Source organism: Crinia signifera, chromosome 11, assembly GCF_055691185.1.
Source record: "Crinia signifera chromosome 11, ASM5569118v1, whole genome shotgun sequence".
Taxonomy (NCBI): Eukaryota; Metazoa; Chordata; class Amphibia; order Anura; family Myobatrachidae; genus Crinia; species Crinia signifera.
The window spans coordinates 86,837,194-86,857,028 of NC_139227.1; the positions used below are offsets into that span (position 1 = coordinate 86,837,194).

Genomic DNA, 19,835 nt, shown 5'->3' on the forward strand with positions numbered 1-19,835 from the left:
CTCAGCCAATTGCTGACTGGCTGAGAGAGCGCTCAGCCAATCACAGGCCGCCCATTCATTGTATGGGCTTTTTTTTTTTATTCCGTAGTAATCCGTACTGACAGCTCCCGCCGGCTCCCCCTGCCCGGCTCTATGCCGCCTGTGTCCCCCGCAGCGTCCCCAGCCCCCCCCTGCTCCCTCTACCGCCGCGCCGCCCCACTAGGTCCCAAGTCGGGTGGTCGGACGTGCAGCAGGTCCGACCACCCGACGCAGATCCGATGCGCACGGGACCGCGCATCGGATCTGAGGGGACATCAAAACTAGCCGATTTTGGTCCGATTTCGGCCAGATCCGACTGATCTGGCTGAAATCTGACCAAAATCGGCTAGTGTATGGGGGCCTTTATAGGTGACCGTGTATTTATCTTTAGCGCAATTCTTGAGATTTTGTAATATATATATATATATATATATATATATATATATATATAGGGCAAGGGGGTCCCGGCACTCGTCTAGTGGGTACAGATACTTGCGGTGCCTCTCAATTTCCAGCTGAAAGATGTAGCAAAAAATTTGCAGATGGCACTCACAAGGTTATACGAAGTCTGCACGGCGGCAGCAATGATAGAACAAAAAGAATCAACACAGGCTTGTGTGTCAACGTTTCGGGCAAAGCCGCCGTGCAGACTTCGTATAACCTTGTGAGTGCCATCTGCAAATTTTTTTTTGCCATCTGCAAATTATTTTTTTTGGTACTTGTATGTTATAACGGCGCCCAAGTTTCTTACATACGGCACCATAGGAAAATCGCATTGCATCGCATGGGCAATTGTAACGTAACTATGTAATTTATTCACTGCTCTCTTAGCCCCGGGGAATCGCATCGCAATGCATTGCACTGCATTGCATCGCACCTGTACAATGCCATTAGGTGTACAATGCCATTAGGTGTACAATGCCATTAGGTATACAATAATGACATATAATGAGGTTTTAGGCACCCCCCACTATCCACGCCACCCCGAAGCGTGGCAATCGCAGCGAGCTCTGTGAGGGGCGGCGGAACGCGTCCTCCGACCTTTTCATACCCCTACTATCCACATCGGCGTGGAGTTGATTTTATATAGTGTGGCTAACGCAGCGAGCCACCGGGCCCGAAGCGTGGCGAGCGGACGCAGATTACTTTACATGTATTCAGCTTCCCCTCGCGGGGCTTGCTGCGCTCGCCACGCTTCGGGGTCGGTGGCTCGCTGCGCTCGCAACACTATAGAGAATTAACTCTATGCCGACGGGGATAGTAGGGGTATGAAAAGGTCGGAGGACGCGTTCCGCCACGCTTCTATATATATATATATATATATAGATATATATATAGCATTAATGTGATAGCTATGTTTATTGTAATCATTTTGAGCAATAGTGTTAGGACCTGCAGAAAAGTGGGGTCCCGTGAAGGGTGCTGCAGGCTTAAATGCATTGATCAATTCATGAACTAAATATCCACAGTTTATTAATATTAATTTAGCAGAGCCCCTACAATTTCTATTTAAATAATGTGGTCACAAGCCATAGGGCACCCCAAAACTAGGAAAGGTGAGTGTCGATGTTTAGTGTATATTCTACCTATCTAACTATCTATAGAGAGAGATAAGAGTAAAACAAGGTATATAGCTATTCTATAGCCCCATACACACTAGATGATATTGTGAACAATATTGCTCAGAATGGGGCTTCTGAGTGATATTGTGAACAATAGAGTCTAGTGTGTACACTCAATAATGTTAACGATGCATAATCCGGTGCATTGTTATGACTGCCTCCCTTGTCCGAACATGTACAGAGGGAGTCCCTCCATCATCGGCATGTGTAGTGTGCGTGGATTTTAAAAGAGATTGCCTCCAATATGGGTGTCGGCGGGGCCTCGTTTAGTGTGTATGGGGCTTAAAAGAGATTAAACAGACAATAAGTACAAATAGAAGAACCTATTGCACAGTCAGTAAAAAAAAAAAATAGTGACAAATAGCTAATTGTTCAGTAGTAAAGGAAAAAAACAAAGGAAGGGACAGTAGGCTAAAAACTGACTGGTGATTTTGAAGACAATAAAGAAATTGCAGATGATCTAAACATATATTTTTGCTTTCTATTTACTGTTGAAAATTGAAAACATCCATACTAGTGGGGAGAGATACACACTACTATACTGCAGACATGAATGCAGTTACTATAAAGAATTGTTACTTGGACGACTGTCCACACGGTGCAATATGGTCGCTGAGTGTGCCGTTTTAGCCAGTGATAATGGTTAAATCGCCCTGTGAGTACAGGGCTTAAGTAGAGCAATGTGTCTCAATACGTGCATCCATTCAAGAGTCTAAGGGTGAAATTTATCAAGCAGTAAAAATAAATAAATAAGCAGAGAAGTTGCCCATAGCAACCAATTAGCTTTGAAGGAGCATTTATCCAGTATAATCTATAAACTGATAGGAAGAAGCTTATTGTTTACTTCATAGTGGCCGACTTTTATGCTGCCCTCTCCGGAAGAGGGCAGCCGACTCACTGAAGCAGGAGAGCGGGGCCATTGCTAGGAGGGAAAAGGGGTGGTTCGGGGGCGGAGCCATGGACAACCCGGCCATGGCTCCGCCCCCGAACCGCCCCTACAATAGGCTTCTACCTATGTGACATTTTAACACTGCCCCCCACAGTGCAATGATTTCAGGCAATGCACTGCGGGGGGTGGGGCTAAAATGACAGATCGCGTCATTTGACCCGAGGACCCCCCCACCGGATGGGGGTTCGTCGATGATGGAGGGAAATGCGGGAGGGTTGCCCCCTTTCAGGGGGGCCGGGAGGGGGACCCTATTTCCGGGACCCTCCCGGCCATTCCTGGAGGGTAGGCAACCCTGGTTTACTTTGTGAATCTTATAAAATTGTCCACTTGATACATTTCCCCCTAATTAGTAGTTGCAGCTCTATTAACCACAATTTTCAACCAGTGGCTGCTGACGCGTGTGACCGGAGTATGGCATACATTCTAACATTGAGGAGGAGGAGGGAGAGGAACAGAGCTTTGTGTGCATGCCAGAGAAAAAGGGCACGACCCCATGGTATGTGGTGTCACACCCAGTGGTGGTTTAACTTTTTGCCTATGGGTTGCAGTCCCCCCAGGTAAAATCCGTCACTGTAGTAAATCCAGATGCAGTCTGGATTCACTACAGCACTGGCGGATCCGATATGATTTCCCGGCGGTCGGGATCCCGGTGGTCGGAATCCCGACACTGGAATCCCGACCGCCGAAATCCCGACAAGGGGGGGACATGGATCGCCCCCCCTTGCGGGCTCGCTGCGCTCGCCACGCAGCGGGCCCGGTGCCTCGCTACGCTCGGCACGCTATTTTATTCTCCCTCTATGGGTGTCGTGGACACCCACGGAGGGAGAAAGATTCGGGATTTCGGCGGTCGGGATTCCAGTGTCGGGATTCCGACCGCCGGGATCCCGACCGCCGGGAAATTAACCGCATCCCGCACTGGCTTCACTATAACTGGCAATGACTTCCTATAGAAAGTCAGACCTGCCAGTCACCCAAGGCTCCTCCATTGAGAGGAGTTCCCTCCCATCAGGGCTGCATCTTTGACTTCTATGGGTGGTACCTGAACCAGCCCATAGAAGGTGGCGGTATGCACATTTGCAGTACCGAGGGCGATGCTGTACATGTGCTGGTCCCGGTGCATGTCACCTGCATTTTACAGGCGCCCAGGGCCGCCATCGGGGGGGTTGCTATGGGGACAACTGTTCCGGCCGCTCTGACAGAGGGTAGGACCCGGGCCATTCTGTCCCCGCTGCACGCACAGCTGCCAGCACCCCCGTTTACAGTGCCCACTACGGTTCATCTTGCTGTCATCCAGCCCCCTCGTCCGCAGCCCACCTCATAGTCACGGCCCCCTGGCTGGAACCTCCGACTTGTAATGCACGGGGACATTCAAACAGGCAGTGCGGTGGGCAGCAGGCAAGCCGGGAGCCCCCACAGAAAGCCCTCACCGCCGCAAAGGGATGGGGAGACGGAGTGGAGCCAATGATTCCCTTGCTTGCCCCAGGTGACTAAACCCTAGTTGCAGCCCTCTTGGGAGGCACAGAGTTTTGCCCCACGCCCCAGCCAGTATCCTATACTTCACCCATAGAATGGATGATTGGTTCCCCACATTTTAACTTCTGCAGGGACATCTACCTAGTATGGGTGTAAAACACGTATTCCATTGCTGTCAATCAATGATGATACCAATGATGGCTAACTGCTGGTAGCCGTCCTCACAAGGGGCAACTTCTAGTTCTACACTTTATCTCACTCCAAGGTTTGATACATCTCCCCCACAAAAAAATGTTCTTGCTCTTTTCAATACAGTATACACAATACTGCATCCTCCTACTATACTAGCTCTGAGCATCCCTACATACACAAAGGCTCCTTCCATCCACTCTGAGCGATCCATTGCAAATAACGGGGGGCACCATTCAGCATATTTTGGGATACACACAAATGAATCACTAAAGTCACCGTAATACGAAAACTACACATACATAAAATATTTTTAAAAAGATCATTCACCTACTGACATTAAATAATATGGAACCTGACTGTATTTGTACAAGGGATGCGCACCCTCGCCCCCTCCCTACACAATGGTTTGTTCCGCAAGGTGTGCGCGCGTTGGCGTGGAGATGGACGCCGGGTGCAACCTAGCCACTTGCTGTCCCGTTAATATGCGCGTCTGATTGGGCAGCTTCCGGACTCCAGCCTGTTCATTGGGCAAAACGTTGCCAGTGTTTAAAGTGGTCCCGTGTCAAGCTCGGTTGCACTGCAGCGTTGATGCTCTAGAGGAGACACAGCGAGAGACAGTCGGGGAAGCTGAGAGACAGCTAGAGGCAAAGGCTTGGAGGAAAATCAGGCTGACGACAGCCAGGGGGGACACGGATAGTTAGAGAAAGGTTCAGTTCAGACATCTAGAGAGAAGCTGTGCTGGAGAGACAATCAGACAATTCAGCTGTGGATGGAGGACAGCATGGAAGACATAACAGACAGCTGCAGGCACCAGTAGGGAAGAGACGGCGCAGCGGGCAGGCACCTGTGGAATGCCAGCGGTCCCTTGACAGCAAAGAAATCATGTGAGGGAGGTCACGTATCAGAGAGAGAAGGACATCCAGGGAGGGAGAGAGACTGCCTGAGATTTGGGAGAGGGCTGGTGACTGACAGAGGGCCTGGAAGCTGTTTAATGCATGACATGAGTGACAGCCTCAGGATGCATTTACTTGGATGAGTGACAATCATGTAAGCTACTCTTTAATGTATCATAGTGCAGTCTCTCTGCATCAGCTGTCTCTGTGCTACATTGTATCAGACCTCTCTCTCTCTCTCTCTCTGTATTTATACATGTACTGTATGTATACAGTCTGCTGTATTGTATCAGATCTCACTGTGTCTCAAGATCATCTGTCTCTGTGCTACATTATATTATATCCTTCTCTGTCTCTCCTCTCTCCATCAGCAGTCTCTGCTACATTGAATGTATCAGATGATCTCTCTCTCTCTCTCTCTCTCTCTCTCTCTCTCTCTCTCTCTCTCTCTCTCTCTCTCTCTCAGCTGTCTCTGTGTTGCATTGTAACAGAATATCATCTCTTTCTGTGGCAGTGTCTCTGGATATTGTCATGGTGTCTGTGCTATGCACATTCAAGGTGTGGTGTTTTCATAGTCTATAGTTTATTCCTGGGAGAGGGGAGGGGGTTGTTATTAATGTCATCACTGTGCAGCTATAAGCTGTCAGTGTATAACACATGTACTTGTTAAGTTATGGAAGATCTTTCTGTATTACTGTTTCACACATCTTTCATCCTTTTATAAGAGTGATCAAAGCCAGTATCCCATATATTGGGCAGTTCTAGTAATGTTGGCTGCAAATATTAGGTGGTGTAATTTTAGTTGCATTCTGTACTGGATTGTCTTGATCATTTTATAAGCCCTGTACACACACTTCGATTTGCTTTAGATTCAATGTTAGATTCGATTTTCTATTAGATCTGGCATTAGATCTTCCTATTCAATTTGGCATTAGAGCTGTACTTTTGCATTCAATTCGATTTCGATTTTACAGTGTAGGCACAATGTACTCATTCAATATACTTTTCGATTTTGAGGACAGGAGCACACATCGATTCGAATGCAGATCAAAAGTGTCCTAAAACCATTTGATGTGGATTCGATTTTGGTTCTATAAGCATAAATGAATTGAAAACAGGGAAAAATCGAAGCGTGTGTCCACAGCTATACATTTATGGTACTTGTTTCCTATCTGGGCGCCCAGGTTTTCTACGTACGGCACCGTAATGAAATCGGATCTCATCGCATCGTACACATACACGATATTGAACGATGCGATGCGATGCGATCCGATTCGATTTCCCATAGGAAACAATGTGAAATGGCTCAATTTAGCCAAATTATCATAGGAACAATAGTAAATGGGCCAAAAACACCCCTGAACATTGAAATGTCCCCCCAAAAGTAGTTGACGCCACCCCGCCATCAACGTGAACCCGAAGCGTGGCGAGCGCAGCGGTACGCGTCCTCCGACCTTTTCATGCCCTACTATCCACTAGGGCGTGGAGTGAGAATAGAATAGTGTGGCGAGCGCAGCGAGCCACCGAGCCCGAAGCGTGGCGAGGGGACGCGGATACCTTCACAGTTATACGCGTCCCCTCGCGGGCTTCCCAGGTGTCCATGGCGCCGCGGACACCTGGGAAGCCCGCGAAGGGACGCGTTTACCTGTGAAGGTATCCGCGTCCCCTCGCGGGGCTCGCTGCGCTCGCCACGCTTCGGGCTCGGTGGCTCGCTGCGCTCGCCACACTATTCTATTCTCACTCCACGCCCTAGTGGATAGTAGGGCATGAAAAGGTCGGAGGACGCGTACCGCCGCCCCTCGCGGGCTCGCTGCGCTCGCCACGCTTCGGGTTCACGTTGATGGCGGGGTGGCGTCAACTACTTTTGGGGGGACGTTCCACTGCTCTGTGGGATTTTTTGGGGTTTCTGGCCCATTTACCATTCTTCCCTATACTGATTTGGGTAAATTGATCCATTTAACATTGTTTCCTATGGGAAATCGGATCGGATCGCATCGCATCGTTCAATATCGTGTATGTGTACGATGCGATGCGATCAGATTTCTCTACGGAGAATAGCATGGTGCGCAATTAACTTAGCGGGCGCCCAGATAGGAAACAAGTACCACATTTATTTTGGGTTCCTGAAGATGTTAGATGCACAGGTGATACTAAGTTTTCTGGATTATCAGAATTTACAAGTTTTCAGTGATCTAAAGAATGACCCTATTCTATATACAGAGTTTATTCTTCAGTAAATGGTGCTGTGATTCTTATGACTGCCTTCTGTAATGTAACCTTGTGTTATTTGGCTTTTGCAGTTGAATGTGTATTCCCTCTCACACTGACAGCCTTTGGCTTGATGTGCCCCAAAAGTGTGTGAGGGAGCCCTGCCCGCGGCCCCACCACTGGGCTTGGTGATGATGCCGGCAGGATGCCTTGGTTGCCAGTGAAGAAGATCCGTAGGCAATTCAAGCTGCTGCTTTTGCTGGTGCTACTTACCTCAGCTGTCTGGGTCACTTACTTGCATATCAGCCTTGCAAGACAGGGCAAAACCCTTAGGCTACCCTTCGTATACAGTAGAGGTAATTGTTTTTGACTATTCTTCCAGAAAACTACAATCTGTTACTTATGATGTTGATGTTACACTGCAACCAACATCATGACATAACTGTGTTCTCTTTACTCAGGTGAAATTTAATAAGTCTAGATTGGTATTTGTTGCTATTAAGATCATTTTTTGCATACAAGATCAGTACACTGAAGTAGTTGTTTGATTCCATTCAACCACAATGAATTGATGTGCAACTGGAATCTGTTTTCATTTCTTCAACAGATCTGTGATGTCAGAGTTAGCACTGTATAGCAGTGTTTCCAATGCTTTGGGCGGTATTCAATGCTGGGCGGAATGTCCGACAGTGGAAATAGAACCCACCACCCATTCAATGCTGCCAATTCCGACAGCATTGAAGGTGAATTTCGACAAAACAGGTCCGACTTTAAAACAACTCGGATCTGTTTTGTCAGAAACGTCCATCTTTCGTCGGCACGCCCCCTTTTAGCCGCTTGACAGGCCGAACATTGAATTCCACCTGTCGAGTTGCAGGGGAGCTGGCCGGCTTGGGATTCCAACTTTCGGGACATCCCCACAGTCGGAATACCCCGTTTTAACTCCACCTCATCCCACCAACCTTAACAGAAAAGGTTTTGAAAATATTCATCCTTAAGCACAGATGGTTATATCAAAAAGACTGCAGTATTTAAGTTGCCTGTGCTCAAGTATGGGTATCCTTAAAACCTTTACGATTTAGAGAAGGAGCAACAGAGTTTGGGAACCACTAGTTTATAGGATGACATAATGAGGGAAATTTACTGAGATGTGTATTCTACTTCACATGTGATGTTGCTATGGGCAACCAATCAGAATCTACTTCTTATTTATTTAGCACTCTCTAGAAGATAGTAGACAGGATCTGATTGGTTGCCCATAGCAACATCACATGTGAAGTAGAATACACATCTTAGTAAATGTCCCCCAATTTGTACAGAACAGTTCTCTAATAATGACGGGACCGTAGTTTCTAATTCTGTGCTTAGCAGCAGAATAAGAAAAGTTTGGATTTCTGCTTATTTTGGCAGAAGTCTGGCAGATGGGAGGGGTCCTATAATTAGGGGTATCAATAGCTTGTTATTACACTAAGTTACAGTATTCACTTGGCTTAACCCTTCCTTCTCCGCCCATTCTTGACAGTGAGTCCAGTACAGATCTTCCAGCTGGCAAGAGTCAAGCAATAGGGAGGAGGTGGGGTTATGGGATCCCCACACTGACATAGATGGGTGTGTCTACCCAGGAGAGACCCACTTAGTACTGTATGTGTACATATATCTAGGTTCTGCTGATTCTATGATTGACTGTGACATAATCCATAGCACTGAGATCAGTAATCCAAGGTTCCAGCAAATCCATAACTTGTCTTCTAGTTTTAAATGCGCTTTTATATAAATGTTCATATTTCATCATTTTCTGGGCAAGTTATTGATACCATATGTGCACATACATGCTAAATATGGATGCCGGATGACTCGCCGACGGTCAGTATACCAAAGCTGAAATCCCAACTATTGGACTGTCCGGCAGTCAGTATACCGACTAACAGGGGCTGTTCTCCTTTGTGGGGGACCAATGCCCCCCCCCCCCCCCCCCAGAGGGAGAATACACCCTGTGGCATGCAAAGTACTCTACCGAGCCCGCAAGAGTCATTGCCCCCTGTCGGAATACCGAAGTTCAAGCCTGAGATTCTGATTTTGGTATACTGACCGTCGGGATCCCGACCAATGTGAAACCCATCCGCTAAAGAATTTGAGCATGTGCTAATAGCAGAGGGTTTTGTATCGGAAAAGTAAATTCTTTCAGGTCTTCCCTTCTCCTCCTTTGCAAATGAGTGACACTTTTCAGCCCGGGAATGCTGTGAAGGATGTGCAATGTGTAAATTGCAGTTTAGAGTCAGGGGGGAGGTGTAAAGGTTGGCTGCACTCTGCAAGCAGTGACTAGCTGTGCTAGAGCAGAAAGCTTAGAACTAGCTACTTGTTTATGTTCCACCTTCAGTTTCCTAGCAGTGACTGATGGCAAAGCTGCCTGACCAACAGTAGCAGGTTACAGGCTGCCTTTGATAAGCGCAGTGTTCCTAGTGCTGCTGTGTAACGTAATGCTTTAAGTTTTAGACCGAATAAGGATTTCTCTTTGGTGAGAAGTGATTGGTTACACTGTCTTTGGTTTAGGTTTCCAAGACTGGAACTGAAGGGGCACAGGATGAAAGACTCCCATTCAGAGCAGTCTCTATTTAGTCTGGGCACGCTCGCACTCTCTTAGAATGCCAGGAAAAAGACCGCCTATGTGTTTAGGGTGCCTCATTAACTCCTTGTTTCCAGAATAGTTTAGCTGTACACTGCTTGTATTACTCATTTAGGGCTGATTTCTGTCAGCATAGCCTCCAGACCAGCTGACTGTTGTTCCTTTAACCTATTGTATGCCGTAACCCTGTAGCCCATCACCCCTGTAACCGCTACTTATTAATGTCTACACTCAAAACACTTTTTACATGAGCTGGTTTTGCTGTACTGTTTCCCGCTCATTCTATGTGTTCCCACCACTAACCCAACCACACCACACAACAGACCATTCTGATCTTCGCTGGATATTCATTGCCTATATGCTGCAAACTGTAATACACCACGTTCTGCCACATAACACAGTTTGCATACGTTTCTCGGCAGCTTCACTCATTTATTCTCATGACCTATAAAATCTTACTCGCCACAGAAGTGGTATCCATCCCCATAAAGAACGTAGAGATGGCCATCGGTGCAGTCGCCATCGATGGTGATTCTGCAACCAGCCATCGATAGTTATAAACTATGTGACGGTTATCCATTCTCTTTAAATGACTGGCCCATAGGCAAAACGGAACGCAGGGGTGGGCTTCCTGGTTGTCGGGGGGCTATGCTCCGTGTCCCGGCACCTTGAAAGAAAGAAAAAAAAAACCTTGTTTCTACTGTGCCATCGATGTAGGGCAACTGTCTGGTTCTCCCCCATCAATGGCAAAAGTATTCAACATTGGCTATAAACCATCGATGATTTTGAATCATCCGATTTGTTTTTTTTACTGCGCATGCATGTGCAGGGTGCCTGGGTGAATGGACTCGGAGACTTCCACAGTCGCTGAGCCATTCACACAGAGTGATGTGGGCCCCCAGCGTTTCATGGGCATCATGGGATTGCGGTTGGGACGAGGTGTGACGGCGTGCTTATATTAAGATCTGGCAATGCATCTTTTGGAGTTAAACCTACGTGGTCAATGAGGTTGGTCTATAAAACCGTTGTGTTCTGGATGATAATAATAATACAGTTGTAGTCCTTGCATTATATCCATTCAGTCTGCAGATTGTTTTTGTTTTGTTTGTTTTCTAATTTGTCGTTAGCTAAATCTGCTTACATTATTCCCTTCGTAATCATCAGTATATTGCTACTTGAAAGCCTCATTCTCCAAGGAGCCATTTGCTCACCATTAATGTAACTAGGCGCAGGTAACAGCTCTCCTCTTTATCACCAGACGGAGAAAGACTCGAAGGAACAGATCCTGCCCACAAACCAGTAAGAGTCCATGCCTCTCCTCCTCACTCACAGACAGGGGACTCTAGTGAAGAGCTACCCACGGTGAGATCCGTAGGTTCCGCTGTCTAGAGATTAATTAACAACATATTGTAAGTGTGATTAAACAACTCGATAATCCCCACAGTTGGATGCTCTGGGCTGGAGAAGAAGCCACAGATTGCACCCCAGCCTTGGGGAGGCCAACCTTACCGACACCCCCTTGCCATGGGATGACAAGGTTAGCGATTGGAAATGTGACCTCTATTATATTCAGGAGACACTCTGCGTTCTTCAAAGCAATGAATGGAAAATTGTCGACATTACGGTTTCTTTTTTACATTTGAAATGAGTTTCGTTGTTTTGTAATTCACTCGATCTGTAGTCCTCTATAATTCTTACTTATGCCCTCGCTGCTCCGGGTTATGGTATAAATCATAGGCTGACTCATGATAGACGGTCACATGGTCGACCACTAATGGTTGACAGTCTCAAGGTCGACATGGTTAAAAGGTCGATATGGAAAAAGGTTGACATAAAAAAGGTCAACATGGTCAAACGGTCGACATGGAAAAAGGCATGGAGGGAGAATAAAATAGTGTGCCGACATGAGTTTTTCAGCTGAAAATTTAGTAAAAAAAGGCATTTCAACCTTTTCCATGTCGACCTTTAAACCCTGTCGACCTATTGTGTGTCGACCTTTAAACCCTGTTGACCTTATCGCTGTCAATGTTTTGACCATGTGACTGTCGACCATATGACTGTCTATGATCAGTCCGGATACCGCTGCTCAGTACCACCACACCTGCTGTGTTGTCTGACACACCTCCCCATTCTCAGTTTTATACTTCTTCTGTAAATGTTATATTTTGTATCAATTGACAGTTCTCTCCTCTTCAATTTCCATGTTGTATGTAAGCCTTGCTCATACTTGTGCACAGCTCCAACTCAGCTGTGTCTATAGCAAAGAGCTGACAGTAGCGGCAGACTGAGCCCTGTCTAGCTACTTATGCAGTATCCCCGGGCTTGTGCCGCTTCATGCAGCACACAGTTGGTGCCTGTCAAGTGCCAAGTTCATTGCATACCCACAGTGCTGGGATTGTTATGACCTGGCACTCTCCCCTCCCAGCGGCCAGTGCGGGTGCTGTAGTGGATTATGTGTGTCTATATGCTAAAGGCCTTAAATATTCAGGAATCTTATCAACTTTTTTAAAATCCATTCTTTCTTCCAGTATAAGGGTAAAGTGAACCTTCACGTGTTCGAGGACTGGTGTGGTGGGTCCGTGCTACACCTGAAAACAAACCTGCATTTCCCCTTGTATCCTCATGTAAGTGCTTTCTTCTAGTTTAAAACCATTGATTGTTTCTTTTCTGCCACCTATAATCCTCACCATGTGGTACCTGTCTCCCCGTTCTATAGACTCGAACCACTGTCACCAAACTGGCAGTGTCACCCAAGTGGAAGAACTATGGGCTAAGAATCTTCGGGTACATACACCCTTACAAGGATGGTGAGTGTCCCCGGTGAGACTCACTCAACCCGCGCTCAAACTTCTTTTGCTGTTTATCCTTTTGTCCTGTTACAAAGGACCTGATTCAGACCCGCTCGCTAAGCAGTGTTCTTTCGCTGCTTAGTGAGTAAACATCGCCCACCCCCTGATTCCCCTCGATAGCATGCGAGGGGATGTGTTCTGCTAACAGGAGAAATCATTCGATGGTCGCTCACTATCGAATGATTTCCTCTGCCTTCGATGTTAAGTCAGTCTCAACTGACTGTTTTTGCAACCGCTGTTCATCGAAGACGTCACTCGCCCACCCTGAGCTGGGTGTTTCCCCTACCCATGGGAAAACCTCGGTGACTTTGATACTCATTACAGGGGGTCTGCACACGCACACATACGCGCATGCGGACCTCCCACCACCACTACCGGAACCAGTCCGAATTCGTCCCATTCTGAATGGATCTGAATCACCCCCAAAATATACTTGTTTTCCGGGTTGTTTCGTATGATACATTCAGTAAAGTTTATCAAAATTTGGAAAAAGACAGTGGCATTGGTGGCCGTGGCATGGTTGGCATTGGTGCCACTCATTATTTAATTATTATTTGTACATAATGTGTCTAAGATATCTGTTTTTATTATTGCGGGTGTTGTTAATTTGTGTTTCTTACCTCCTGTCCCCTTCAGGTGATTTTCAGTTTGCTGTGGCTTCGGAAGATAACTCTGAGTTTTGGCTTGGCACAGAGGACAGTCCATCCAGTGCCCAGTTGGTAGCTTATGTTGGAAAAGTAAGTGAAATGATGCACACTTGAACACTTAGAGCCTTATTCTAGTTCACTCTTTCTGAAAAAATCCTTCTTAGATGGACAAAACCATGTGCACTGCAGGGGGGCAGATGTAAAATGTGCAGAGAGAAATAGATTTGGGTGAGTTATTTTGTTTCTGTGCAGGGTAAATGCTGGCTGCTTTATTTTTACACTGCAATATACAGTAGATCTCACTTTGAAGTAAAGCCCCACCCTAACCTAATTCTCTCTGCACAAGTTACATCTGCCCCACCTGCAGTGCACATGGTTTTGTCCATCTAGGAAGGCTTTGGTCAGAAAGAGTAAACTAGAATAAGGCCCTTAATGGCAAAAGTACAGCACAGAAAGGCCCAGTCTGAAATTACTTTGTGACGCCCCTTTAAATCCAGCGGATGAAATTGCTGAAGTGTTACCTAATACATTTATACCCTATTATTTGCTTGTTTTGCATAGTCCTTTCTTTAGGCTTTCTAACAGGTGCAATAACTGACGACATAATCAGGCCACATAAAGGCTTTGTACATGTTCAATGTATGTGCCACCAATAGAGCAGTATGCGGAGGCCATTTACTGAGATCAATATGCTAATTCGGGTATTTTGCTGTAGTCTGTAGGCTTAAGAAAATCATATTGGAATAGCAATGTCTTATGTAATATAAGGCTACATTCACTTGTCAGCAGGTGTTCTAAGGAGCTAATAGGCACATGCAGCAATGTGTGGAGAGAGATAAAGTACAAACCAACTGCTTCTAACTGTCATCTTTCAAGCCACCTGTAACATGTCAGAAAAGAGCTGATTGGTGTTCTCTCTCTCTCTCTCTCTCTCTCTCTCTTCTCTCTCTCTCTCTCTCTCTCTCTCTCTCTCTCTCTCTCTCTCTCTCTCTCTCTCTCTCTCTCTCTCCTCTCTCTCTCTCTCTCTCTCTCTCTCTCTCTCTTGCATTTATTTGTCAATTCTGAATTCAACAGCCCACAATCAGCCAGCATCTGTGCATATGATCATGGAAATGTAACTGGTACTGTAAGTGGTCCATTTACTAAGATGGGATGTTGCTATGGCAACCAACCCGATTCTATATTATATTCTAGAAGGTGCTAAATAAAAAAGAAGTACAATCTGATTGGTTGCCATGGGCAACACCCCATCGTCAATCAAACTCTTATCTTAGTAAATGTATTGCTTAAAACCATACGTGTATGAGGGTGCATCTGTAAATATGCTTGTGCATTTACTATATAAAAATAACTATTCACCATGACCTAACTGTGTAGAGTTTGTATATTCTCCCAGTGTTTGTGTGGGTTTCCTCTGGGCACTCCATTTTTTTTTGCCACGCAATCCAAAATACACTGCTAGGTTAACTGTCTCCCAATAAATGTGAATGAATTTGTGTACATGTGGTAGGGAATATAGATTGTAAGCTCCCACTAGGGCAGGGACTGATGTGGTTCTCTGTACAGCTCTGAGCATAGCAACCAGACGCTATTGTACCCTAGAAAATGCTAGATAGAACATCGGCTCTTTTCATTTTTAGAAGCATTAGTAACTTTAGCCCCATATGTGTTCTCTCTTTCCCTCTCCCTCTCCCTAAACTGTATTATTTTGTTTATACATGTTAGGTTGGATCAGAATGGACAGCACCTGGGGAATTTACAAAATATAGCTCTCAAGTGTCCAAGCCTTACAGGTTCGTACATATTGTTTGAAGCATATGATCAAATGATACAGTGTTTCCATACTAACATTGTGTACAATGTAATTATGTATGTCCACGTATGGCATACAATAAACTCATGAAAGTATAACTATATGAATCAATATTAAAGGTAACCCAATGTTTTTTTTTTTTTATTTACCACTGTAGGTTGTATATTTACTAAAGTTTATGTTTTATAGAAGTCACGAAATTGCCTATAGCAACCAGTCATGCTTATTATTTATCTAGCACCTCTAGAAGATAGTAGTTTGATTCTGATTGGTTTCTACCTGCAACATCTCCGCATCTATAAAGCCACACGTTAGTAAATATGGTACTTGTGTAATAGCACGGCGTCCGTTACGTAGTTAGAGTAGCGTCCCTGTCAGAATCAGCGTAGTATTCGCGCGGCCAGCGTCCCTGTCAGAAGTAGCATAGTGTTCCCGCGTCCAGCGTAGTCAGCATCCCTGTCAGATATGTGTTCCTGAAACTCCCTCACTATCCACGCCAGCCCGAAGTGTGGCGAGCGCACGCTTTATGCATCCCTCCCAACCTGTTCATACCCCCACTGTCCACATCGGTGTGGAGTTGATTTTATAAAGTGTGGCGAGCCCCGCGAGGGGACGCGGAATACAGGTAAAGTAATCCGTGTCCCCTCGCGGGGCTTGCTACGCTTCGGGCTCGGTGGCTCGCTGTGCTTACCGCTCTTTATAAAATAGATTCCACGCCGACGTGCATAGTGGGGGTATGAACAGGTCGGGGGGACGCGTAACTCATCCCCTCGCGGCGCTCACAACGCTTCGGGCTGGCGTGGATATTGGGGGTTTGAAAAGGAGACTCTCCCTAAAGTGGACATGGGCAGGGTTGCCGTACCCTGCCGCAATAATACTGAGACACAGGAGAATCTGATGCACACCTGCGTCTCACACCGATGGAGCGCCTCTCCGCCGGCGCCCGCATGATCCCCTCTCTGCCGGCATCTGCCAGTGCAGGGGACCTGGCGGTTACCGGGCGCTGTGTGAGAGGCGCTCACTAGGCTTGCCGGGACAGAGCCAGGCTGCCGCGGAGTCACTATGCTAAGTACGCTAGGCAGCCGTTGGGCTACGCTGACAGCGTAACTCTGAAAACGTAGCGTAGCCGGGCGCCGTGCTATTATACAAGTATCGTAAATATATCCCTAGGTGTTAGGATTTCTGCATTATTACACTGATGTATATTTTATCTTATTGTATCTAAGATTTGTTTGTGATTACATAAAGGAAACATAATCCACAGCTTTGTCATTAGAACAATGGAGGTTATTCAGACTTGTACATTCAGGTCAGAATCAGCTCCCCTGTCCGATGGTGGGGGTGTACACCTGCGCATAGGCGCTAATGTGCATGTGTAGACCACCGCGTTGAGCGCCTTAGCAATATTTCCAATCGCCAGTGTGCTTACTGCATGATTGACAGGCAGGTGGCATTCCGCGTAGCTAAAAAGTAAATCCTGGGCTTCCCTTAAACCCCATACACACGGGGCGATTTCAGCCATAATCGCCGTGGATATGGTCGCTGAGCATATACCCTTATGTTCGGGAAGTGTAACCTGTCGGTAGCTCTTGAGGACTGCAGTTGGCTACCACTGGGCTAGACCTACTCAGCGCTGCGATAGCTGTGAGGAGATAGGGGCCGCTAATGACATCGGTGGCTGGGCCAGCCTGCTTTTTCTGCGGCACTCCCATGGGGATCTCACGCACGCATACCATGCATGCTCACAGTCTAGCGATAATCGTCAGGGCTGCAAATTTACTTTAAAATGCATTTTCGGCAAAATAGGACAGCCAACGTTAGCAGAGTTGTTCCCCCTCCCCCCCCCCCCAGCTGTTGTGAAACTACAAATCCCAGCATGCCTTGCCATAGTTTTAGCATTCCCCAATTGGCAAGGCATGATGGGACTTGTAGTTTCACTACAGCTGGAGGGCCATAGTTTGGCCATGCCTGGCATTAGAGCATTGAGCCAGATGTATAACACGTCTGTATTTTGGGAAATCCGCTTCAAATCATAGCATTTACATTACAAAATATCTGCTTCATTTACTATTGTTCCTTAGAGGTTTGAGACTATTTAATGTATAATATATATTTCCCCGGCCTTTATATTATACTGTCAATACAAATATACTCATCAAAACAGTAATGGTAAAGCATCTCTCTCTCATAGTAGTTTCCAGCATATTCCAGAACACTCTCCTGTGAGTCCATTTCTTAAGGCCCCCATACACTATGTGATTTTCGTCCGATTTCGGCCCTTTGGACCGATAAATCGGGTGAAATCGGCCGAAAATTGCATGTGTTTGACATCTGATCTGATGCGCAGTCCCGTGCGGATCAGGGCATCTGACCGGCTAAACATAAGATATATTGGCATCTGACCCATCATGGGCACATCGTGGGTGCTTTTTAGCACCCTAGTTGTTTTAGATCCGATATATCATGTGTACCTCCTTCCGGTGCCACTGTCCTCCAACCCCGGCGCAGTTGCAGAAACGTGTGACATCACTGGAAGGGGCAGGCACAACGGGAACCAGAGAGAGCAGCTGCACCACCAGCGTCTCTCAACACAGTCAGTCACACAGTCTCTGGAGCCTGAGCTCTGTCCTCCCGGCAGAGACAGAGGAATTCCAGTAGGTAGGAGGGAGGAAGCTGCAGAATATGGTTGTGGGCAGAACGGGACCGCCCCTCTCCCCTGCTGCTGGAGGACAGCTAAATTTCGAGCAGCAGAGCCCGACTACCCCCCCCCCCCCTTCCCTTCTGCTGGAGGTCAGCTTCGGTGACCCTGTCTGCGTGTCATCCTGCTTTGTCCAGGACCAACACTGCCCCAGTTTCTGTACCAGTGTCACATTGGGGGAGTGCTGGGCTGGCAGTTCTCACACCAAGTACTACCCAGTGTGCTAGGTGCCAACCTGCATTGTCTCAGTGTTTTTGTACCCAGTGTGCTAGGTAGGGATGGCCAATAGTGCAGACACCATCGATGATTGCCATCGATGGTGATTCTGCACCCAGCCATCGATAGTAGTAAACAGTTTGATGGATAGCCACCGAAAGTTTCAGCTATCGATGGTCATCCATTATATGTGACTGAACGGCCTGTGGGCCAATCGGAACTCAGGGGTGGGACTTCTAGGTGTTGGGGGTGGAGCTATGCACCCTGTCCCGACACCTTGAAAAAAAAAAAAACAGTACTTGTTTAGGCTTGAGGGAGCAGGGTGGGTTTTATAGTTACCGATCCCCGCGGGTGATGGTCACGGGCTACGGGTGGCAGCTTTCAGTCCCCCTCCTCCGGCGCCAGCAATGTACGCAAATCAGCGTAGTGCCGCTGGCGGCGCATCACATGGTTTCCCTGCTCCCCCAGCGGCACTAAGCTAATTGCGTATATTGTACACTGGCAGTGCCGGAGAAGGGGGACTGAACCGGGGAGTGACTGCCGGAGGAGGGGGACCCATCGGTAGATCTCGGGGACCCAGTGGACGGGTAAGTATAACGCACAACACACACACACATTTCCCCCACTATCCACGTCGTGTCGCCATTATCCACGTCATACCCCCTAGTATCCACGTCGGCGTGGAGTCAATTTTGTGGCGAGCCCCGCGAGGGGACGTGTATCCGCGTCCCCTCACCACGCTTCGGGCATGGTGGCTCGCTGCGCTCGCCACACTTTATAAAATCAACTCCACGCCGACGTGGATACTGGGGGTATGACGTAAATAGTGGGGATATTAACCATTGTTTAGTTTCAGGGCTACAGAAGCAGTTATGTAGTTTACGTAGCCAGCATGGTGCTGTATTGGTATTCTCAATACTGCACTACGTAACTACCGCTGTGAAACTAAACAAGTACCCAGAAATCATTGGTTCTCCTTTGCGATCGATGTAGGGAAACCATCTGGTTCTCCCACATCGATGGCAAAAGTATTCAACATCGGCCATAAACCATCAATGATTTGAAATCATCGATGGTCAAAGGCCATCCCTAGTGCTAGGTGCCAACCTGCATTGTCCCAGGTACACTTTAGCCAGTGTGCTAGGTGCCAGCCTGCATTGCCTCACTGACACATCCAAATTTTCGTCAGATAAATCACATGTGATTTATCTGATGCAAGTGTCAAATTGTATGAATCCTCCTGGGAAGCTGCCGGGGAAATTCAAGGGAAATCGGATGCAATTTTACAGGTCAGATAAATCTCATAGCGTATGGGGGCCTTTAGAATGCAACTGTAAGCAAATGTGAGACCGACAATGAGATGAATCATTATATAATAACTGGAGGTAGCAGGTCGCCTTTTCTATTACAGAGGTCATGGAATTCCATGGTTATTCGTAATCATTTTAAACTGAAACGTATACTACTTTGTTATACTGCCACCAGTGTCTTGTATGGGCTACTACTCCTGTCTTGTGGTGTTATCTTCCGTGACCTAGTGCTCACCATGTGATACTTTCAAAATGAGTCACGGAAGATATACAGTAATACGAATTTCTACATGTGTTCTATTTACTGGAACAATACAATGATAT

The 19,835-nt window shown here is 46.8% G+C and overlaps 1 protein-coding gene across 1 annotated transcript in view; it reads left to right on the plus strand.

The window, feature by feature from the left end:
- The first annotated feature begins 4,782 nt into the window (after positions 1-4,782).
- Positions 4,783-19,835, plus strand: part of B4GALNT4 (beta-1,4-N-acetyl-galactosaminyltransferase 4) — a 63,201-nt gene continuing 48,148 nt past the window's right edge. Inside the window, exons 1-8 of the mRNA XM_083165559.1 lie at positions 4,783-5,301; positions 7,448-7,711; positions 11,237-11,340; positions 11,423-11,515; positions 12,507-12,602; positions 12,695-12,785; positions 13,464-13,564; positions 15,200-15,267. Coding sequence (XP_083021685.1) covers positions 7,561-7,711; positions 11,237-11,340; positions 11,423-11,515; positions 12,507-12,602; positions 12,695-12,785; positions 13,464-13,564; positions 15,200-15,267 — 704 coding nt within the window. The 5' untranslated portion in view covers positions 4,783-5,301; positions 7,448-7,560. The remainder of the gene's footprint in view (positions 5,302-7,447; positions 7,712-11,236; positions 11,341-11,422; positions 11,516-12,506; positions 12,603-12,694; positions 12,786-13,463; positions 13,565-15,199; positions 15,268-19,835) is intronic.